General features: G+C 38.8%; 1 protein-coding gene across 3 annotated transcripts in view; it reads right to left on the minus strand.

The window, feature by feature from the left end:
- Positions 1-25,364, minus strand: part of ncam2a (neural cell adhesion molecule 2a) — a 342,808-nt gene that overhangs the window by 50,216 nt on the left and 267,228 nt on the right. For all 3 annotated transcript variants that reach the window (XM_088074600.1, XM_088074601.1, XM_088074602.1), the window contains exons 6-8: positions 25,179-25,296; positions 16,269-16,438; positions 7,780-7,925 (exon numbers count right to left, since the gene is read on the minus strand). In XM_088074600.1, coding sequence (XP_087930726.1) covers positions 7,780-7,925; positions 16,269-16,438; positions 25,179-25,296 — 434 coding nt within the window. The remainder of the gene's footprint in view (positions 1-7,779; positions 7,926-16,268; positions 16,439-25,178; positions 25,297-25,364) is intronic.

The raw sequence follows: 25,364 nt of genomic DNA on the forward strand, positions 1-25,364 counted from the left end.
GCCTTGCAGACAACCGTCACTTGTCACACGGAGTCGGGGTTAACGCAATAAACTGTCGATTTATTACAAGGTCATTACATCTGTATGAAGACAGATGGTATCAATTTGAAGCAACGGGTCAATTACAGCAGACGAGGCTATCATTCCCGTAATCGACATTTACTCGTAATGAGAAAAAACACCCCAGGAGCATCCTTGTTGCAGACACTGTGCGGCTGTAGCCTCCAGACTTTTACCTAACAGATAACCTTTGGCACCCTGAAGAAACTGCTTTCAGAGGTCCTGCCCGTGATGCGCTTAAGAGCTGCAGATAGGTTTTTGTTTGAATTGGATACAGTGGCGCCCCATAAATTTTCCTTAGGGGTGGCCAGTGAAAATGTTGCGGTGGCACACAAAATTCAGGAATGTGATTATGCTGTTGAAGTATAAAATAATTTTTATGCATAAGTCTATTATTTTACAGTTAATATGACTTATTATCAGGAAGAGATTCATACAAGATATACTGCCCATTGTGGACACTGATTTACCATTACACCCATTGTTCTACATTATAGAAGGGATCCCTCATGGAGCTATGGATGGGTGAAACATTTACATGCTGCACATCCTTATTTTAGTGGGAAAAAAACCTTTATCATGGCTCAAACTAATGGCAAGACAGTTTAATGAAAGTGTATTCAACAGAAATAAAAACGGCTTTAATTGTGAATCTGTCTCTTGTAATCTATTTTTATTTATATTTTATTTAATTCATTTATTTTGCACACATTGCCATAATTTAGAATTTGTATGTTTTTTGGCTGAATTGCAAATAGTACTTTCTTTCTTTACTTCTGAAAAAAAACAAAAAACAAGTTATCATATGTGCATAGACAGGTATTCTGTAATCAATACCAATTATTACTACTTATTACTACTAAAACTTTTCTTGTCACAATTCATAATTCATTTGGACAGTAAACATAAAGTTTCTAAGGGCAGAGAGGGTGCCAGAGTGCATAAAAAGAACATCAAAGTAGTGCTTGTTCCTCAAGCAGAAAAAATAAATCCTTAAAAAAAAAAAAAAACAATTATAAAAATCCTGGGAAGAATTTTTGTTTTGCTATGTCACTATGTTTGGTACAAATGGACGCTTTAGGTTGTCTAGTTTCACAAGATACCAACACTTTCACACCACAGCCTCTTAAAGACACTAATATCAACCTCCAATAATAATTATTTAATATACATTGTCCAATTTATGCAGAGTGACCATTACAACCCCGAAAGAAGCCCTGTATCACTATTATTTCAACAAATCAGATGATAAACATGATCAACATGAGCCACAAAAGCTTTTGTTTGCCTCATTGTTTCTTCTTCAATACAAATGTGTAATGAAGAAGTCGCTTTGACATTCTCTTTCGGCAGACGAGGCGCCGCCATGAATAGGAAACACAGTTTTAGTTGAGTTCTTCTTATTATTCATAGAGTCTGAGAGTGCCGTGGGGTATTTTCAATGTAAGTACCCACCAAACGGCACATGGCATACATTAGGGTTGCAATCTATCCTGGGCTCTTGAAGCCTTTGTAAAAAAAGAGCATGTATATCAATGCTGGCAGCAACATATCATGATTATACTATCACTGTGAAGTAACGCTGGAATGAACCGGCTTGTAAAATCTGAGACACACATTCTTCTTTTTATGATGTTGTCCACTGATGTGGACATGTTTTATGAACACCATCAGCCAATTACTGGAGTGGACACACACTACACAAGAGCTTTGTGACAATAAAAGAATATACAATCAGGAGTCTTATGACTAAAAACATCCATTTGACTTGCTTTCCCCAAATTCTTGCTTTCTAATTAGTCAGTTAAGTCAACTTGGATAAACAGCTTTAATAGAGTAAAAATAGAAGAGAAGTTATTTAGCTCAAGGCCTGCGAGTTAATGTACGATTGCACTCAAATTAGTATTGAGAGTTTGTTTCTAATTAAGGAATTAGAACTAAAAACAAAAGACAGTTGAGGATGAGAGTCAAATTAGGCTCAGAGTAAGCCCATTAAGAAGCACAGGGATACCCCACAATGCTTTGGGGTTTAATTTGTGGCTACAGAATGATTCTTATACTTTTCCGGTATCTTACAGAATATGCAACAGATATATATATATATATATATATATATATATATATATATAATTATCTTGGTTTTAGTGTGCTCATGTCCTATGATGTAATAACCAGTTTTCAACCATATGCGGCAACAGCCAATTCACACTTAATATACCAAGTTTACAAAATTATACTGAAAATGATGTCAAATCCAATTGTATTTTTATTCATCTCGATTGTATGAAGTTTTTAATTAAGTGAAAATGACTATAAAATGCATATATTAAGCATGAATTGACACTTGATCCCGGACCGTCAACAAGAGAGACGGGAGCATTACAGATGTGAAAGTCCGCTCACAAAGCAAAGACATTTTGAGACACGTTGGCCCCTCTAAAGGTTTCTGGACTGATTGATTTTGGGCTGTACTGTCACTTTTTTGAGAAGATTGTTAGCACTCTCATGCTGGTACTCTAAATATGTTGCTAGCTTGGCTTTGCATAAAAACTGAAAACAGGGGGAAACTGCTAACCTGGTGGTACCCACCAGGTTAGCAGTTTAGCACCTTTAAAGCTCAGTAATTAGCATTTTTTATCTTCTTTGTTGTCCCTGCTGTCACTGTGAAGTTGCCAGGCAACAAGCAGAGACTCAAGGAAGTCCCTACTCCCCAACAAGACCTGAAGTGACTGTACATATATTGTAACAATATGTAAAGACAAGTAGTTGCCCTTTTTTCTACTTCTTGACCTCCACATTATTGTATCTGCATGTTTCTGTGCTCCCACTTACTTGTGTATTTGCATATTTATAAGTAGGTGTGTGATATAAGTCTGTGCACATCCTGCACACCTCCGCCATAGATTTCCCTGTAAATCAATGCACATCCAGCCCCTCCTAATGCCCCTCTGCTTCTGCTAATACTCATTAGGTGTCTAAGCCTCATAAGCCCCGGCCTTGAGGCCCCCTCTCCTCTGAATCACGCTCTCTTTATGTTGTCTCTCTCGGACCGCTTTAGCATTATCCTGTTTAGAATAGCTTATCTTTGCTCTTATCTCTGCAATACTATCAACCAATAGGGTGAAGCAGCTTTTTAAAGGGCTCAGTTGTGCTGTCATTGTGCTGCCGCTGCACACTTGCTTGTTTGCCTCGGCAGCTGAGGTCAATGGGATCGGGGGAGAGTGTGCATTGAATAGGAATGCTGAGGGATGAGGGGAGGAGGAAATCTTCCAGGAGGGAGCCTCTGAGTCAGGAAATTACTCGCTAACCACCGCCCCCCCCTCCTCTCTGCCAACTGACAGGGTCTGTCTCGAGACAGCCCCTAAAGCACAGCCTGTTTGATATGCAGCTCAGTCTGACGACAAGGCAAGTGGCCAGACGTGAGCACAGTGGCGAGTCGCATGCACACAGGCACATGCATGTTCCTGCAGCACATACTGTAAACACGTACGAAGATAAGGGGCAAAGAAATGTGGAAGTAGAGGAGATGAAAGGACAAGCAGGTGAGCAAAAGGAGGGCGGAAATATGAAACGATATGAAATCCAGTTCCTATCTGATTCATAACACCTCTGAATGGCTGCGGTGAACATGTGAAGGCAGATCTCCAATGCAATCTCACAAATACGATTCTGGAGACTGTTACTCCAAAAGAATTTTCAGATATTAAAAATGTCAGCTGTAAATGTCAGCGAGGCTGAAAACACACTAATTCTGTCGAGCATTGCTTATTCAGTTTGGCTCTGCGGCTGAACACTGGGTTTTCATATTTGCACCACAATGATTATCGTATCGCCTCATCCTCACGACAACAGCAAAATGACATTTAATAATGGCTTTCTGGTTCAAGGAAATGGAGGCCAACAAGGGCGACGCAACAGCAAATCCTAGACTCAACATTATCTGTTTTCTGCTGGATTTTTGCAGAGCAGTGTGCTGCTTTTGTGGCCAGGTGTCAAATGGGAAACAAAACAATGATTTCAAAGGGTGTGGGAGTCGGAGTTTTTTCAAGGTTTAATTGTCAAATGTCTTTTGATAAGAGCACTAATTAGCACAAATACACCCCCGAGTTCAACTTCTGAATAGCAGAGAGAAAGGTCAAAAAGTTCTTCAATAGTCTGTTGAGTCACAAACAGAACGTCAATCTTTCCAAACAGAAGTAAAAGGGACAGCTGCTCTTAAAGGGACAGTTCATCCCAAATTCAAAACTAAACCTTGGGGGTTCAACTGTCCACTGACCTCACAGTAAAGTGACTGATGTCAATCTGAGGACATATTTTTTTAAAAGATACAGTGATCTTTAAAACACGTCTGATTGGGTCTGAGTGTCCAGGACCAGGCTTTCAGCAGTAAAGCCCAGCTCCTCTAGATGTGTTGTGTCAGCAGCTCTTCAGCTTTGGACGTTTTGCACAAACAGAGCAGAGGCTGGGGCGTGCTTTGCGAAGTGAAATAATACCACTGGAGTGAAACAATACCCCGTACTCAAATCCTACCGCACTTCATAATTAAATTCCAGGAACTGCATCCCATTATGTTCTCTTACCGAGGGTCAAGGTGTTAGTTGGCAAAGAATGAGAAGAATGGAAGCAACATTATGCAGTGAGTAAAAACTAAGCCCTCTGAAGCTTAATGTCTCTCAACAAGAGAGGAGTGTGTGCAGACTGGATATGCAGATTGGAGAGCAAATTGAGAGAGGAACATCCCGCCTTAAACCTAAATGACTGCGGCCATCCATCATGCCTCGTGCTGCTCGAGCCGTGTTTGTCTTTGCGTATGTTTAGGTGTGTTGGTTTGCACTACGCATTTCCATAATTGCATTTGCTGTGGGAAGAGAAGCACTTACTCTCATTTTCGGCTGTGATTTATCAACCCAAGCGATTCGAGCCAATGCACACATTCATTTATCTCTGCGGTGACCTTTTTCTCGAGCAAAAAGAACGGCTGCCATCTTTGTTTTTTTTTCTTTCTGCGAGTCCCTTTTGCCGTAGATGTGATGGAAGTGCATATGGTTTTGACATTGATGGCAGCTCGTTCCAGAATAATTACTTTGCCAAGAAAATGCGGCTGCAGCTCATTCAATTTCTGATTTGTGGGGCCCGTTCATACGGACAAAGTGAATAATGGATGCCGAGATAGAAAAAAAAGGAAAAAACACACAACAGAAGCTTAGTGTCTTTTCAATTTCTTTAGTTGGGATTACATAAAATGTCGCCGAGCCAAATGGAGGCAGAAGTGTAAATTGAAAGTATTAACGTTTGCCCTGAAAACTTCAAGGTTCTTGCCGCTTCTTTGTGCCGAGAGCTAATCAAAATAAACGCGTGCGCTGATTTCCCTTGAGATAATAATCTCAGCAAAGTCGAGAGATTTTAAACACCGCCTGCAAAGAAACACAGACCAAGGTGAGTGTGCATGTATTGTTTAAGTGCAGCTTTGATTAAAAGACTTTTTGAGGCATTGCACGTCAGCTATAGGATTAAAAAGCAGGGTTTATATAACATGAGCTTTACAGTTTTGAGTCAAAAGCAAAGATGAGAATCAATCATCAGCTCCTAAATATAAACATCACAGCATCTGCCTTTAGACAGGCCTCGAGCAGCGCTGCTAGCAATAAAAGGACTCTAACTGCAACATTTCATGTATGGCAGATGGGAATGATTATGTCTGCTTTTATTTTTATGAGCACATATACAAGTAATTACCTGTTGATGTTGGCTATTCCTTTTAAGCACAAACAGTCCAATTTTCTCTACATAAATAAAAATGGTGACATCTTAATGGTCACCGTGAGGACAAAAACAGAAGAAAAAAAATGTTTTTAAGGCCTAATTTTGTGGTCTTTGGTGAGTCGAGGTGATTTCAGGACACCTTTGTTTTATCTAAACCTTTAGAAAACTCATTAGTGAAACCTGTTGACAGCAGATGAAAACAGGGTTGCATTTGAAGTTGACATTTGGCAAATACAAGGTTTTACTGGAGAGTAATGGACAATTCAAAGACACATTTCAAACTATGCAAAGACATCGTATAATGTAGATGGCATTCAGAATGAATAAAATGTAGTTTAAAATATGTCAATATACAGGGGCAGGAATAAATAATATAAACTGCAATTAAGATTTTAGTGATGGCAAAGTTTACTCATCTTTCAGCCTCCACTGTGATTGGCTTCCTCCAGTCTTTCTAACTACCTGTACCCAAAACTTGCAGGCCACCTTCTCTAATCACAGCTGAGTAGGCTTTAAATAGAGGAATATGCAATGCAGACCGACAAGATAAATGTTGCAAGATTTGCTAAATTAATATCATAAACCTTCATTTGCTCTGGCCAGATAATCAAATGTTGAAACTGGTGTTGCCCTGAGACCATTTCTCTTCATTAACATGTTTACTCTCTGCTGCGGGAGAGGTGTGTAAGTCAGGAAATGTAAAGTAAAATCAGCTACAGAGCCAAAAGCAAACAGCCACATGAGCTTTCAGCTCCTGATAGATATGCAACCAACACTATCAGAGCTTTACCTCAGAGAAATTCAACATGATGGCGGACACAGACTTATGATAGAGAAATTGGTTCTTCATGTTATCAACAATTTTTTTGAGAAATCTGAGAGGTTGCACGATGAAGATGGAATTTGGTTTCTTGGGCTCTGTACACGGTGATTTAGGGTGAATCTTTTCTTCTGTAAACTGGAAAGTGCAGATCCTGTGAGAACGTGACATCACGGCCGCGGTTTTCTTTTATGGTGTCTCGTTACAAAGTTATACTGCCAACTACTGGCCTGGCATGCTTACTACAGCATTTTCAGTTGTTTTTGTGGATCTGTGTACACACAATTTTATCATATAAACGCAGATTTTTTTTTAAAGGCAAAGGGAAGAGTCTTCCACTTCCATGGTCTAAAACTCACCTGGGGGAAAACCTGAATGCTTTTAGTGCTGTTTAAAACATGGGGTATTTAGTGCCTGTCAGCCTCTTGTGGCTGAGCTGCGTATTACAACAACAAACAGAACACTTATCCCAACAAAATACTTTTTCACAGAAAAAAAAAAAATTCAGACACAAACACAGAAGAAAACATCATTTAAATCAGACTTAGAAAATAGATCACCAGTTTTTTTTTCCCTACTCACCTCTCAGAGCTTTTGCACATATTTTTTTGTCTCTTCAAAATATAAAAAAAATAGAGTCAATGAAAACATAGAAATTAGGTTTTTTGGGTTTGAACTTGAAACATCTTGTGACCTTGTGATGAGTTTACTTGTGTTATCATGGTATTGGTAAGTTTCAGAGATCCATAAATAAATAGCTATATGTTAAGGGATCATAATCCAAAAAATGGTGGAAAGTCAACTTTCATGACACCATGTCAGGCAGGTATTGTCTAAACTGTATCCTGACTTCTATGTTCATGTTATACCTAATGGGTTTATAGTATAATTTATGGTAGAATACATTTTTGTCCCTGAAATTGAATTATATTCAAGAAAATGCCTTCTACATGTACATACAGTATAAATTTTGCTAAATGTGTATTTGTGATACATAAACTGATAAGTTTCTTCCCTCTACTTGTCCTATATATTATAAGTTACATCCAGTGTGCCCAAACTTGTAGCCCTTGTTCTGTATGATGACACACACACACACACACACAGAGCCAGATGGACTTTTTGGCAGTTTATACCTTGTCTCCGTCCACGAAGGTCTGCCCGTCGCTGGCTCTCCTCCAGGAAATGTCGGGCAGAGGCTCGCCCTCAGCCACACAGGAGATCATGGCGGCGCTGCCCTCTACGGCTGTCACGTTTTTCAGCTGGGTGATATGGGGCTGGACTGGAGGCCACAGGGAAGAAGAGGGTGGGGAGGAGGTGAATAGGAGAAAAATATTAGATAAGTGAGTGAAGAAGAATAGATTGAAAGGCAGGGGGAAGGAGGTGCAAGGGCGGAGGGAGGAAGTAAAGCAGGAGAGAAACTGTCAAAGATCTAACTCATAAGGGAGGGGAGATGAAGGCTATACCACGGGGGTTTAAACACAGAGCTGATGCATGACTTTGGTGCTGACAACCTAGGCCAAGATCATTTATACACTGCAGTCGTACTCCACAGTTTTGGCGTACCGGGGAAGCATGCCCTCTGGCCTATTTTGTGCAGCTTCCTTGGCCTAGATGACAACACAAAAACTGACTTTGCGAAAGTTTTAAAGCACAAAACGTATAAAAGCACCTCTCCTCCTGTGTGCGTTCCACCTTTTTAGCTTTAAATAAATATAGATTTTTGTCTGGAAGGATGCCTCTCCTGCGGCGTGTGAGTCGCGCCACGATAAGTGCTGCAAAGCGTGCCGTTGGGGGCTTCTCCCCGCTCGCCTCCGCCTGATAAGATGCTCTAAGCAAGCCCTGAAACACCATGCATGTCAAGGGCACAGTGCATGTCACATGAATCATGGATCCCACCCCCAACACACACACACAAACACACACACGCACACACACACTGCACTTAGGTCCTTAACAGGGTGCTTGCAAAGTAGCATGGCATAAAATCCAAAAGGAAAAGAGTAGTGAATGGAAAATAGTGACTACTGTTGTGGAGGCTTTTAACACCACCCAGGGGGATCTGAGGAGTGTTTGGCAATTTCACATGGCTTCAACCTCAGGGTGGAGAAGCCATCTCGGGGGATTTTGGGAGCTTGTCAAAACATGAGGTCACACAAACATACAAATGGGCGCTTACACACACACACACACACACACACCTACAAGGACCTTCAGTGAATAGATCTATGTTCTAAGAATAGAGCCGTACCGAACCACAAGGTTGAAAATACCATGAAGCTATGAGGAACTTGGTGATAAAATACAGTAAATTTTGTGTGCAATTGTTTGTTTTTCTGTACTATTTTGCATTTAGGTAAAATAAATAAAAGGCCAATAGCAAAGCACCTGCTATTGCCACCAAACATAAGGACATGTCCTTAACACTTGCTAAAAAAACAGCTTTTGTCACTACAAACACAGCTGGAAATGTCCCTAATTACTGTTAAAAAACATCCCCGATTTTTTTGCTACAAATATGGCTGGAAATGTCCCAAACTCTTGTTAAAAAAGACACACTTCTGATGCAACACAGTGCAGCTCAGCCTGTGCTGAATGCTGGCAAATAAATAATTGTGTCTGTTGCCACAAACATTGCTAGAAATGTCCCAAACTCTCACAAAAATAATACTGCTTTTGTTGCCAGGTTGGATATGTCTTGAACTCTTTCTTATAAACATTTTTTTTGTTGCTAAACACACAGCTGGAAATGTCCCAAACTCGTGTCAAAAACATCCTGTTAGGTCACAAAAAATGTTTGGAAAAGGTCCAATTAAAAAAGATAAGGGTGCTGTTTTTAGACACAGCTGGACGTGTCCTGAACTCTTATTCAAAATCATCCGATTTTGTTTTTCTTAAACACAGTTCTGCTGCTGTCTGCTGCTTGGCTTTAACACCCAGGTTTCATGCCATCCACCATCCTCTTTTCCTAATGTACTTTCCTAATGAGAAACTAAACTCATATAAATGTAATCTGTACAAATGTCACACATTTGTGGTTTACGTAAATCTACAATATTTTGGCAACTGAAATAACATGTCTCCAACAAAAACAACCATCCTAATGAGTTATTTTGTCTACAATTGAGTCCTAAATCTGGTTTTCCAGAAACAAGTCAAACAGATTTGCCAGTAAGAATGGATAATTTCACTTGTTTATAAAACAAATGAGCCTAATTCAAAAATCTTGATAATAGCACAGCAATCTGCCTGATTCTGTTTTGTGTGAAGACAAAAGGAAGCAGCAGTGGGAACAAGTGAACTTATCTCCACCCAAGTTTCACTTGTTGTAAGAAAAAATAAGCTTTAAAGCCTCCTAATGAGACTAAATGACTTGTTAAGATGATTTCTGCAGAGAGGAAGACGTGAGGAGCACTTTAAACGATCGTCCACATTTATTAAACCTCATGACGGCTTTTTGTACTCGAAATAAACACGCAATCCGCTCAATAATGCAACAAAATGCACATTCAGAGCCGACACACTCCCACACACAGATAAAACTCTTAATAGCACTGAGACCGGTCTGAACCAGTTCTTCGTCACCACCTTATCTGCAGCCGTTTTGCCCCAGATGCCCTTCATCATGCAAATATTAAATGGAAAACGTCTCATTTATCAAGCATGGTGCAAAAACCACTCTGCAGGGAACATTATTAATAACGCATTATCTAAAACATTTCTAAATGGAAAAAGAACTGAACAGCATTTGTGTGCTAAAAGATAAAAATCCAGAATTAATTTGACCTTCCAGGTTCTAGCTGTTTTTTTTTTTGTTTTTTTTAGTTTGTTGCGTACATTTCTTTTTAACCCAGTCTAATTAAAAAAACAAGAGTATTTTTACTCTGGCATTTGTTAATGACTATAATTACACATTATTATATAATTTATAGCTATTGTCATAATTAAACTTGCAAATGTTGTCAGTCCTGACACTCTGTGCATAAAAAAACAGGCTCGAGCTGGCCCTCACACTGTGAAAAAGCCATTAATGGTATCAGAAAGTGACATAATGACAACTGATTGGGCTTTTTGGCACAGTTTTGCTACAGTTTGATTCATTGTTGGCTCATGACAAACTAAGATAGAGTGTTTATGGACTATTCATGCAGAAAAAGACCTAAAAGTCTCAAGTTGTTGCTTTCTTTTGCAGCAGAACAGCATTTTTACCCCCCCATAGCAATATTTGACTTGACATAAAGCTCTGATCCACCTACTGACAGCTATCAGAACACTAAATATGGTACTGAGTGATATCTGATGACAATAATGTGAGTTTTTGTTGTTTCAGTAGAGATCCACAAAGCAAATGTCAGCACAGATTCCCTCCTGTCATTCCTGATGCCTGTTATAACGTTTGACATAAAAACGCACTGTCACATTCTTCTATTAAAAATGTCATCAATCCATGCTTTGCAGTTTATTGAAGGTGTATGTTGAGATGAAAAATGATGTCTTTTTTCCCGTCTTGTTTGATTTTGCTTACATTTACCTGTAAAGCAAGAAATCTCTGTCTGTGTATGTTAGTGTGTCCTTTGTATATTGAAAACTGCCATGCAATCTTCTCTACACTCTGCAGATACATTGCTGCAGACCCAACAACGTGCACTGTCGAATTTGGTGCAATTTGGACATGTTCAAAATGAATAAACTTTAAATAAATGAAAGAGTTTTTACCTGTTAAATCACTGTGTTCATTTGTTTTAAAAAGGAAGTACCCTCTGCTGATAATGCAGCTCCAGGAGAAACACTGATTTGTAGTGTGCACCTCAATTCAGTGTTTTGAGCTGTACAAATCGTTTTGTCTATTATGTTTGGAGAGGAAGAGACCTCTGTGAATAATTCAGCTCCCAGAAAAAAACCTCCTGACCAACAAACACTGAAGGAATTCTTTGTTTCAGATGGTTGTAATCTGATATCCTCACCACTAGACGCCACTAAATCTCCTAAATCTTACTCACTGGACCTCTAAAGTCTGTTCATTTTGAAGCTTTCAGTTTGAATATAATGCAAGCTAATGAATAAAAACGCATCATGTTTTAATCGTTAAATTTTGTGAGTAAAATCTGAATCTGCAACATAACCAGTAATGTGGCTCTGGAGGCCTATTGCTGGGTATTTTGGGGTACAATTAGGTAGAAAAGCGACATCATTCAATGTTTTTCATCTCTTAACATCATCATGAATCTGCAGCTGTTTGGGGTATTGCTCGAGACACATGAAAGTTATTTGAATGAGCCGTTGTAGAGAAAACTGCAAGCAGAAATACCACAGAAGTAGTGTTCTATAAAGGACAGTGAACAGTGCTTTTTACGTTTCTAGTCAACAGAAAACAAGATTGAAAGAGAACAATGCAACAAGGTGTTCAGCCACCTTGTTTGAATTATGAAACAGCCATTAAACAGGACGCTGTATTTCATAGATTTCTGACAATGGATCAGAGAGATGCGAGCTGCAGAGAGATGTGTATCTCTGCTCCTTCTATGATACATTTCTTTCAGTATGTCGGCTGAAAAATGGAGTACAGAAGGAAGCACTCTGCTCTTTTACCAAAAACCTGACATTCACCGCAAAGTTATCTGCTCTGCATTGTTGTCTGCTGTCTGTGGAAAAATGCAAAAGACACCATCGAACAAAAACTGGCCAAAAAATGCAGTGCAGCTATTTCTTTACAGTGTAAATGGTGGATGTTTTCTGGAGGCAACAAATGACCCAGAGCCCAAAAAGCGGAGCATAATCCCCAAAGACTGATAGTGGCTACAACGTTTTTGGCATTTACAGCTCAAGGGCTGCTACAGCGCCACTACACAGCAGCCGCGCAACACACTGTGCTGATACCGGGCCCCCAGATGTGAAAGTGTTGGAGTGTATGAATGTGAAACAGGAATGAATCACCTTCGAGCAATTAATTGCCACAGTTACCTGTTTGTGGCAACACATGGTCATGGGACTGCATGTAGGAACCCATCTGTGAGAGAGACGATTCAGCAGCTGGTGCCGCTTTATAAACTGAAAACGCTACCTTTTTCTCCTCCTGAATCACACCTCATCTTGTCACATCGTTCATCTCATTTTGGGCTGAAAATCTGACTGCCTCAGCTCATTTTATCACCAGTAATCATGCAATAATGCACATTCGAGAAAGGAGACATTTATGCAATCTACTGTCTCAGTTTGCCCGTTATAATTGTGATCATATGATTTAAGATTTTATAATATTTTGGAATTAAAATCATTGGAAATGATGACAAGCTAAATGACTACACATGACAGAAGCCCTGAGCTGCCATGATTCAAACATTTCATTTCTCTGTTTTACCATAACAAGTTCATCTTATCTGTTGTCTTGGGATCACAAATTATCCATTATTTATCCATATTATCCATAATTTTTTTTTCTCAAAAATGACATAATTACTGAGATTCAGAAAAACAATATTTTTTTAATTAAATGTAATAAGTCTACGCTACTCTGTCTCAAGAGTAATATACACTGTTGGAAAGAGGAGATTATCAGCTTTCTAATTATATCAGCATTGTCTTTGTACTCTAAATTGTAGGCAAAACACATTACATTACATAATGACTGCAAACGAGACATAATTTTGAGAAAAAGTCCATCAAATTTTTCATACGGAGGCCGTTAAAATACAAGCCTGTTCCCACTGCCCTTCTTAAGTGGCCCTGGGGTGAAAAATACACAGAAAAGCTTGGTAACACTTTCATTTTGTAGCTGTCACATCTGTATATTATGCTCTAGGTGTCCTACTTCTGCTGTCGATGTTCATGATGCTGCTACCGTGATGTCATCACAAGCACATGGCGGGATTACGCTGCATGGGGTTATGTTTAGGCAACAAAAGCACATGGCAAGCTACACCCAGGACGCCAACCAGCACATGCTATATAATATAATGGTTGTCTTTATAATTTAGGCATTACACAGTATAGCCATGGCCATTTTATCACATTTTTCTTTGGAAACACAGTTCCTTATCTCAAAATCTTGAGGAAATTATCCTGTTTTATCAGAAAAACCACATTCAATAAATACAATAAATATAATAAATAATACAGAGCATCAGTGACCTCGGTGAAGTGAGGTGTACCACCAGACGACAGAGCAGCTTCTTTCCCCAGGCTGTGAGACTTATAAACTCCTCCTTCGATGGCAAAAGATGGAGCAGGATTTAGGGACAAATTTTAATTTAATTTTTAAATTAAATTAAATAAAAAAATAAATAAAAAAATACTTGTACCTTTTAAACGTAACTTAGGAAATGGTTTAATCGATGGCCATTTGGGGCTTCTGTTCAAAACATCATGTCTAAGCATCTTTTTTTGGGCAATGTAAACAGTGAGTTAACTTCAGGACATCCATCATGGATGGAAGTCATGGTATGTATTTTCATTTTTAGGGAATATAGAAAAACGGAGAAGCTGGCAGAAACATGGCTGACATTAAATATGAGGCCCTGAGAGAGGAACACGTACACACCTGCACACACACCTTGTCCTAACTTTAAATGCTCTGTTCTCCTCCCGCCTGCGCTGTCAGGGGTAATAAAACTAACTTACAACTGCATTTCAACTCCTCCCTCCCCCTTTAACTTCTTCATTTAAATGTGCATTTTGAAGAACAAGCGCTTCTCACATCTTGAGAGGATGTTGATGACTCGAGCACAAATCTCCATACATTTTCATGAGCCGAATACGCACTATCGGAGTGATCTGTGAGGAAATAGCCAGCAGGTTTATGAAAATATAAATTGAAATTTTTTATTAGGAGTGCAGTAAATGAAATATGAAGCAATAAATGAAAGATTTCCTTTCAGCGGAGATATATCATATTGATGCAGTTGTTATTGTCCTGGGCTGAGGGCCATTTGTGACATTTGTGCTTTTGAAAAACAGTTTTTTATGAAATGGAATTTGTGGAGGTCCTTACAATAAAGCTTTATGGATCGCCGTAAAACACTGTTCACTGTCATGGGCAATGTCATTATGCTTAAAAGCTTTGCAGAAGCACCAAATGACAGAAAATGTAAACAAACTTTTTAAATGAATGGAATATTTGTTGTGTTGTTGTGTTATTTCAGGTTAACATGGATTAAAGCGTCAGTTCACCCAAATTTTTCTTACCCTGAGGGTATCTAACCATGCAGATGGTTTCGGTTTTATTTGTCCAGGCTTTGTGATATCTTTCTACTGCAGTCCCACTAAAATGGAGGTGAATGCAATTTGGAGCTACTTTGCATCAAAGAAATAGTCCCTGGGAAAAGTTAAAAGTGGTCCACGAATTACCGGCAAGAGATGTCATACTTTCACAAATATTTTTATGGGCAGCCACTACCAGAGGTAAGTAAGACTATTGTAATTTATGGTTTTTATTTTAAATTTCAGAAAACAAACTCCTAAAAATGACAATCTTAATGGGGATTCATGGTTTGCCATTTCGATGTTATGGTAAAACAACATAGCTATGCTTGTAGCTGCTGTAGTTACGCTTTCTATCCCTAGTTTTGTCGTACTATTAGTGGTTAAATCAGATACCTCAAAACCTACTTTGAAGATAGGCATTTATGGCCAAACGGACTAAATCACCACCATACCTATTGTACTAGGTATAAATTCATATTAAATTGGGAAAATTAAAACCCTTCATTGGACCTATTTGATTGTGATTTAGGGTTCAAAGTTTCTTTATCATTATCTTTGGGTAAATGTGTTGTGCTGATCGGAAATCTAGCATCGAAAAAAAAAAGATTTCATAGTGATACAGATTTAAAGGACCCACAAAATATATTAAAACAAGTACTTTCTGGTATAAGATAGTATTAAAGTATAAGAACTTCTATGAATGCCATTATGAAATACATCTACAAAAACCTACTCCAGCTTTAGGTGCCAAGCACATCACGATGTGCCAGCTTTGCCCAGTAGTGCCATAGCTGCAGGTACAAACAGATTTCTATATAGAGTATACATGTTTTTGTTGTATTGCCTTCACCAATAAAACACTAAGGATAAATCTTAGATATGATCAAAATCTAAGAACAATTCTGCTTCTGTGATCAGAAAACCCAACTTTACCTCAAAAGGTCAACATCATGAATTAAGAAATACACTGAAAAAAAATGTAAACCAGCTGTTTGGGCCATCTGTCTGAGCTGGTGCTGTTAAATGTGGTCTGCAGTTGTGATGCTAGTTGGATGTAGCACCAAATTCTCGGATGTTACAGTTGAGATGGCTTTAAATATAAAATGAACCTTCAAGTCAGTGGCAACAGCTCTGATGGCTATTAAGCTTGCAAATGGCACGCTCCTTCAAAACTTACAGCATTTTGATAAGCCTCATCTGTCAGGTGGATGGATTATGGCTTATGTTAGCAACATGGATTTGAACAAATTTGTGTCCAAAATCGAACAGAAAGCCTATTGTGTACACAGAAACAGTCTTACATCTTTTATTTGAACTCATAAAAACTGGGAGCAAAAACAGTGTTTGCACTGTTTTTCAGTGTACTACATACAGTATACTACAGGGAATTCAGACTGAAAGCAGCCAAGTAAGTTCACATCCTTACCAAAGACTTTGAGGAAGATCTCCCTTTCTTGAGATCCTGCCTTGTTAGAGGCCTTGCAGGTGTAGGTGCCCCCGTCGCCCTGTCGGATGTTGCGGATGGTTAACATGCTGCGCCCGCCTTCCAGCCTGTTGAAAATGTACTGCTCTGATGGCTCCAGCAGCTGCCCTTTCCTGCACAAACAAAAAGCGGAAGAAAACATTGCAGATAAGCGACGGGAAGAAAAATATGGCAACTGACTCACACTTGACAGTGACCTCCTCAAAATTCACACTGCGGCACATGTTTGATGTTACAGATGTATAATCCTCGCACTTTGGATGTCAACTGATCCCGTAAAAGAGAGGCTAAATGCAGACAGCTTGACTTTGAAGCTATTTCTATCTATAGCACATACACAGGTGAAAACATGACAGCACTTTTTATAGAAACCCTTTCACGCGTGATAAAAGCATTGTTTTGGATAGCATACAATAATTGAAATAACTCTACTTCAATGAATCATTTGTAGTGTGTCATCAAAACTCTTCACACGCTACGACTTCTCAAACTCTGCCATGCAGAAAAAATGTCTTCGTATTGTCAGTCGATGTCTGAATCTCAGCAGAGTTCACTTGTGTATGTTCTGTTATGGACTGCAGCGCTCACCAAATGACTCCTGCGTGGTGCAGAATACTGTGCTGACTTAATGTCTTTTCTTATTGGACTCTGTTGGGAAATTAGTCAGAAAAAAAGCAACAGCTAAATTGATCCATGTCTATATTTAAGCTTCATAGCAGAAGCATAATGGTGTGAAGCAGGTTTGCAGCCTCCCCCGCTTGTTTATTTACTGCAGCTTAACCAGCCGTGTAATCTATAAGGTTAAAGGGATCGGCAGTTTCGGGGGTATTTGACTTTTTTCCCATTCTTACGCAGATTTAGACAAACTCATGGGTGCTTTTTTATGCCATCTGCATGCAGGCTAAAAGTAAGAGATTAGCGTAATGACTAGATGTGTATGGGACCAGAAAAAACAGCCAAAAACAAAGTATAAATGCACAGCTAAGCTCCTCAGAAGATGCTTGTCTTGTCACAAACAAATAAATTAAGCCATTTATCACTAAGTAATGCAAGAAATGATTATTAATTTAAAATAATCTCAATCTTGAGGGGCTAGGGGTGCTCAAAAACTCATGGTACACATCTCCAATGGCAAAACTGGCATCTGGTATGGGTCTCAGGCTTGGGTGTGGAAAAGTGTCTCAATAGCTCCCCCTAATTTAAAGATCCCAAATTAGAATTTGATATATATAAATTAATCTGGTAGGCATAATGTAATATCTCTTGAAGGTACATATACCCAAAACCCAACAGAAAGTCAGCTATTTTAGATTTACTGTTCGTTGTGTTTTTTACATGTGCAAGTACGGTACTTTAACAAAGATTTCATTCAAGGTGCATTTTTTATTCTAACTCAGAAAGAAATTAAAAGATGGATAAATAAAAGTAGATAAACAACTTCAGATTCAAGACTACTTTTCAGGCCTGATAATGAAACTCAAATTCAATTTAAGACATTTTAAGATGTTTTAAGGACCTCAGACACTGTGACGATGGACCCTGTAGTTGTATTGTGGAAGAAGGTCTGGAATATCTAACTCATATTCAAAAGTATGGCACAAAATGAATGCCAGTGATGCAGTCCATTCAAAGTCTCATCTGTTAAAGAAAAATAAAGTATAAAAGATATAACACCTTTTAAGACAGAAGCAGAGGTTAGAGAATAATTCTCAGCTTGATGCAGTGGAAACAGAGATCTGATATTCTGGAGGTCAAGTGATGCAGGCTTGTGTTATGGCTGGGAGATAAGTGGTTTGAACCCACACAGATCAGATCGGCACAATGAATGAATAAGTAATGCTCTCCTCTCTTAACAACGACAATCACTGTGTCCTTGAGCAAGGCACTTAACCACCAGCTGCTTCAGTAACTGGTGGTGTTTGTACTGGCCAGCTCTCGGGTGAGTAAAAATATGAAAAAGGGCTGAATAAGAGTATGCATGAGAGAGATTTTTCAAAATCAAATCATGCAGCTTAAGTTAAAAGAATAACAATAAGAAAAGAGGTTACAGTTTACAATGGCATCAATTTATTTTTAATCCACCCAAATGCTATTTTAACCCTGAAGTATGAAAAATAGAAATGAAAATGCATTTTTATTTTTACCTGTTCATTCACTATGGATCATAATGCCCTCAATATGAAACTGCTTTTTAACCTCATAAGCTGCTGTGTAAATTGAATTCAAAAGCTTAGACACACAGAGCTTAGAATAATGCATACTTCTAAATATATTTAGAGACTTCTCTATATGGTCTCAGACTGTATGGTGACTGGCAAATAAAAACAATCTTATTATTTCAGGGATCTGAAATGTGCAGATTTCCAGACACAAACACACACTGTAATACAGTGTGGCGAGGCCTCACAGTACTGTAAGAAAAGCGAGAGGGAGGATAATTGAAAGTCGACGGAGGAAACACCAAAGCCAAGTAATAATAACTCTGGCGAGCCAAAGAGGAAATGAAGAGAGGCCTCATCTTTGGAACGGACAGTGCAGGACAGGCTGCAGCACTGAATGTCATTATACTGACTGACTGCTGACAGGTAGTCCATTACTCCAAGATGCATGAGGACGAGGCGCAAACCCCACGCTGACAGGAAATGCAACTGGGAGGCTGGAGGACGCTGGGAGGGGTGACATCAAAGGGAAAACTAAATTGGGTTGTGATTGTTGTTTACGTCTAAGCCGGGTCTTTTGTTCTGATGTGCACATTTTAATTCTGTAGTCTCGGATGGACATGCAGGAATTATTGACCTGGGAAATGAAAGAGCACATGCTGAAATGTTTGTTTGGCAGTCAGTCGAAGCTACAGTTTAAGATCAGTGTTGATGTTCAGTTGAAGTTGTCATGTTTAAAGTGAGAGGCAGCAGTCTGCCCTTGACAAATACTACACATTTTTATTAAAGTAACAACAAGAAACCTTTATTCTGTGGTGATTTTGGTCGCCTCTGTGGCCTCTCAAGAACATCTGTGACATTAAAGACTTCTAAACTAAACTAAACTAAACTAAACTAAACTAAACTAAACTAAACCAAAGCAGAAGTGTTTTCATGAGCACCACTGCCAGGCAGTACTGATCACATATGAATCCAGATTTTATTAGTGTTTTGCCAATTTCTAAACTACAATGTCTTCAGAAACATATTTCAGTGCTCCGTTTAGCTATAATACAAGAGGAAATAGGAAATGGGTGTGGTACTGTTCCTTGTATTATAAAACCAAAACCCTGAAAAAACTGAGATCAAATGGAGAGACTAGACAGAACTGATCAAATATAAACTAAGACTCTGTTACTGAGTTGCCTATTTGTTACGTAAACATGTTTTTAGTGCACTGTTTAGCTGTAATATAAGAGTTTGTGAACAGAAGGTTTTAACCAGACTGTTTCCTGTATTTTAAAATCAAAAGGATGAAAACGCTGGCAATTGGATCCAGGGACATGCATTAACAATATAGAAACAGCCAATATTCTCACTGATGGTATTGCTTGCTTATGTAGGTCATATAGAGACATCTGTACTAAACTGGGACTGTTCCATCACCAGTTAAAAAGCTCCTTGCAGCGGCTTTAAACCTTTAAGGTTGAGATTCTGTGAAATCCCAAACAAAACACCATGCTGTACATTTATACCACATCAGATGATTAACACTATTACTGCGATACAAAAAAGAGACAGTGAGTGAAATGATTTTCTAAGGACAAAGGTGCCATACTGATAGTCTAAAAAAAACAAAAAAAAAAAAAACAAATCATACATCACATCTCAACCTTCATCACTGTGATATTTGCTGCATTTCATTATGCATGCTGTTAAATCATTAAAATCACATTTCCCTGGTTTGCTGTGCTGCTGAAAGACAAGGTAACACACACACACACTTACACTCACACTCACAAAGGAGTAAATATCATTTCTGCCACCGGGGCTGAAAACTACAGCGCAAGATGAATGAGATGTACAAAGCTGAGGTCGTCTCCAGCTGTGCGGCGGCTTCAAATTTTGTTTGTACTCTGCAAAGTGATGCATGTGCCTCATTTTCTACTTTACTGCAGTGATAGACTTCTCTTTCAAAGTGCTGCACAAGACGCTTCAGATTTCATTAGCGTCTGTATCAGTCTTGTAGACAATGTCACATAAAATACAGGACTGACGCATTTACCAGTCTAACTATGTATTTCACAGTATACTGTAGTTGCTGCTGTCGAGTTAAATATTGGAACATGTGTCCTCTTGGATAGGAAGATAATTATGTAAAGAATTTTGCTTATTTACCTTTCGATGCACATTTACAGCATCAGTTAGAATTTATGTTTTTTCCTTGTGTGACCAAAATAACCTGATATATTTGTAGAACTGATATTATTTTGCATGATAATTATATGTAAATGTGAATATTACTTTAACAGCTGTTGATTCTGGATGTTTATTATTACATATTGTGCTTATTTTCAGATTTATACTTGTATTTGGGGTTTCTTCTTGAACATGTTTCCATGCTTTAATTTTAACAATTTTAACAACTACAACTTTGATGGCTTGTTTAACCATTAGAAACCTGAGCAAAATGATTTGATTTCTTAATGAAAAGAAGTCAATGAGCAACCTTGCAAGACATGGTACAAAGATGAGCAAGAAATTAGTTAAAAGTAGAAAGAAAAAATACCTGAAAAGAAGCAAAAAAGGGAAAAATATGTAGATTTTAATATTATTTAAAATATATAAATATAATAATTATGAAGATAGCAGCAGCAAAATGAAAAGAACAAACCCCCCGAAAGAGCAGGCATCAATGACACAACGTCACAAATCAAGTCAGAATGACACAAAGGAGGAGGAAGGCGCAAAAGCGGCATGCAGAGGGAACAGGGAAGCAGGTGGGCTAGAGCAGCTTAAATAAGGCGGTGCAAGTGAGTTAAGCGAATCAGATGTTTATAGGCAAATCAGCTGGCCATCAGCTGATGAGGCTTACATGATATCAGCTGATATCAACAGCAGCCGCGCTTGACACCGGGGCCTGCCTGAACTAACACTATGCTCAATTTGTCTTGTTCTGCAGGAGAAAGTTGATAACTATTGATATTTCCAAGACAATATTGCCATACCTCGCCTGCATTGGGCCTTAAAACAGCTTTTTCGGTGGCCTTTTGTCACACGTTTAAGTCCCTGTACAAAAAATTTATTAAAAACACCTTCCCTGCATCTCTAAACCACTTACTATAGCCTTAGTTTGACTGGTGTTATGAAAACCAAGAATGCATCAAGAGCAGTAAAATGGCGTGGATCAGGACAGGAAAGAAAAGTGCAGTTCAGATGGATGAAAGGAGAGACACGGAGCAATATAACCTTGTATTTACAAATAATTTCATCCAAAGTCAAAACATACCATAACTTTACTCCCTCTAACTGAATTATGGGGATGCAATTTGCTTCACTTGCTCCATTACTCAGGCGCCTATGGAAGTAGCTACCATGAGGACACGCTCTGGTTATGGACTGCTGTTTTAAAAGCCTAACATTCTGCATTTCAGCTGTCAAGGTGTCTGCACCTTTAATTCTGCATAACTTTAAACCTTAATAAAATTTAAATGGGTGAGTTATATAAAAAATAATCCTCGTACAGTTGTCATAAATGGGAAATTAGCTATTGAGACCAGAACCATTTTTTGAACCAGCTGTAAACATGTTCATTTCTGCTGTAAGGTTAGGCATTTAAACATACGTGTCTAATGGGACTGACTTACATTTGGAGCCGGCCATTCAAGCAACTGCACTTTTTGGCACTTGTCAAAGGCCTTTTGCCCCTTCTTTTCCACCAAATCTACCTACAACTATTTTCAAATTTGATTTTGGCTTGTGCTTTCCCATAGTTCCTTCAGGGCAGCCACTGATTTCCATTTATTTCAGTACAGCATGAAAAACAGCTGCCTTAGGTTGGGGATACATCACAGTAAAACCACGTCGGATGTGTCTTGTCAAAGTCTTTGTTGTGTCATTTCAAAATGATTTAAAATTTCTCCCCTGCTTGATCATGCAATTATAATGCAAACTGGGGATAAATAAATAAATACAATAAAATAAAATAAAAAAGATGTCTAAAATTCATGCTTAAAAACTTCCCCATGCAAGTTGACTTTTGCACTGTAGTGAAATTAATGGCTGCCTAGAAGGTAGGAAGTGCACATTCAAAAATCGAAAACATCACACTTTGTTTCGGAAAAAAAAATGTTTGTGCTTAATGAGTTTAAACATACGGTAACACTGTTATGGTCCATTAAGAGGAATTAACAAGAAGAAAAAGTGCATTACGGTGAAAAAAAGAACAGTATGAACTTCACTGGAATGCCAATAAAGTGTTATCAATAGATGCTCAGGTGCAAATAGCTTGTCACGATTGCCTGCTGAGTGGGTGCAAGCTAATTACTGGATGTCGAGCTGTGGAGTGGATAGTGGGGAGTCAAATGCTCTTCAGGTGCAAATTTTCACACCGGCGCTACGTGGCATGTGATACTATTGTGTGGTTGCTTAGGGCAGTGTGCGAGGGTGGACTATGAATTCCTCTGTTAGGACTGTGAAAGAATATCTGCTTGATCTGCAACAAAATTTAAAAAATTATCCTCTGAAGAGGATATTAACAAATACTTTGGTATAAACAATAATGAATACATTTGTAATCAATACCACATGCTCAGTTGTCTGAAGCAGGTCAGATGAGCTTGAATTAAGTAGTTAATACAGTGGATGGGCACGAGAACTTGTGTACTTTATCTGGATGTCGGTCAACTTATCACGTAATCGCTGCCTTCCTGTTGATGACAGTCCACCCACAAACAAACACAATGACAGGGCTAACTGTAACAATAGTACAGCTAACGTTACCTAATGTTTTTTGATGAGTTTAACAGCATAGTTGAGCTGCTTCACTGTCAGTGTGAGTTTGTAGGGACTGTCCTAACAGCTTGGTTTTGGATGTTTGCAGCTGCTGCTGTGTTAGCATAAACTAAGCAGGCAGATATTGAACTGACAAAGAGGAGAGCAGCTCCGGACTTCAGAGACGGTCCTTCAGCACAGCATCTATCCTATAGAATGGCAGCAACAGAAAGTCCAGCCCATTATTGTTCCAAAGTTGTCAAATACCACCGCTTTTGCAGTGATTTGGTCCTAAGATCTCAATGCCAAAAGTCACATTTCACATCTGCATGACATGCTGCTTTCTGAATGTTCAGAGTTTTTTTTCTACCATGTGCCCTTGATGCTCAATTCTAGCCATCAGTGCCAGCATGTGCTTTTTTTGACGTCCTGGCATTGATTCCCATGTGCTTTTGTTGCCTAAACATAACCACGCGCAGCATGATCCCACTGTGTGCTTATGTTGACATCATGGCATCACCATCCGGGAACGTCAACAGCAGATCTAGAAGAATACCTAGAGCATAGTGTGTAAGAAAAATACATCTCCTGCGATTAATCAATGGCTCGACTACTTTTAAGAAGTACTTAGTGACTGCTAAGATGCAGTAGTTATGAAGACAGTTGGGTGGCTGTCTATAAAACTGCATAGACTTTTTTTGGCATTTGCCTATTAACAAAACGGTTCTTGGCCTACTTCCAGCAGTAGGCTGGAGTGTGTTTTATGTGTTGTTGAAGCTGTTGAGGATGAATTTCATTATTTGTTCTTCTGCCTTCTGTATAATGATCCGAGAAAGCATTTGTTTGAAAAGGTTCAGGCAAAGAACACTGACTTATTTTGGTTGGTTGAGTGTGATATGTTTGATATGTTGAGTTGGCTCTTTAAGGACAAGATTTATTCCTTAGCCAGATTCATTGAAAATGCATGGAGAATACGCCAGAAAACGTTTATCCAGTATAACTGTCTATTCTTGGTTTGTATATTATAAAATGCTCCTTGTATAATATATATTTTGTTCTGTTATTGCATTGTATTGTTATCGTCAGTGTCTTATAAGCCCATATGGGCTGGGCACAATTAAGTGCATGCCACTTAAATAAACTAGTCAATCAATCAAATTCAGCACATTTAGGTAAAGAAAATGCAAAAAATTGAGAATGGCTATGCTCTCCGTTTACAGAACATGTTCTTATTGTCTATGTATGCAGCTCCATGTAAGTGAAATCTTCTGTAGAAAGACTTAAAGCTGCACTCATTGGTTCCTCTCGGCTGCTTCAAAGCACTGTTGCAGGACTTTTGTATGCCATTTTCTACATGCCACTGTCAGGGAGTATCTTAGCTGGTCTTTTAATTGTCTTGTTTTAAATGGTTTATTTATAGTGTATATTAGCATACATTTTAGTCCTTTAGTCCAACTTCTGCCTGTCTTAGGCCAGGACACTCTTAAAAAAGAGATTTTTAATCTCAAGAGTTTTTTCTGGTTAAATATAGGTTAAATTAAAAAAACAAACAAACAAAAAAAAACAACTATTGCTTTTCCTTGTTTGGCGCAACCAACTTTTTTGGGATGAACTGAAACACCGATGCGAGGCAGAGTTTATCATCCAATATCAGCACCAAACCTCCCCAATGCCCTTGTGGCTGAATGGGAGCAAATCCCTGCAGCCAGTTTCCAAAATCTTATGGAAAGTCTTCCCAGAGGAGATGAGGCTGTGACAGCATCAGTTAATGCTCGTGGTTTTGGAATGAAATGTGTGTAATATTTGCGAACCCCCCTTGTGTATATTGCCATCCATCATCTTTGAAAGCTTACCAGTTCTCGGAGCCTGACTTTTTCCTGTCTTATATGTCCCTGAGCTGCATGTCAGAGATCAATGCCAGGTATTAAGGAGTAGAAGGTACCTGTGCCATGTGACTGCCGGGTCAGGAGATCCAGAGGTGATGCAAGTAAAGGTGACTGATTCCTGGTAGTCTGCTGTGGCATTGAAGGACGGCTGGAACACTGTCAACACCGGAGGGACTGCAGACACAAACACAGACAATAACACAGTCAGACGGTCATTAGTCAGTAGACCCTGAGAGTTAATA

The sequence above is a fragment of the Plectropomus leopardus genome, chromosome 24, assembly GCF_026936395.1.
Source record: "Plectropomus leopardus strain MGB_pleo_1.0 chromosome 24, ASM2693639v1, whole genome shotgun sequence".
In the NCBI taxonomy this organism is placed as follows: Eukaryota; Metazoa; Chordata; class Actinopteri; order Perciformes; family Serranidae; genus Plectropomus; species Plectropomus leopardus.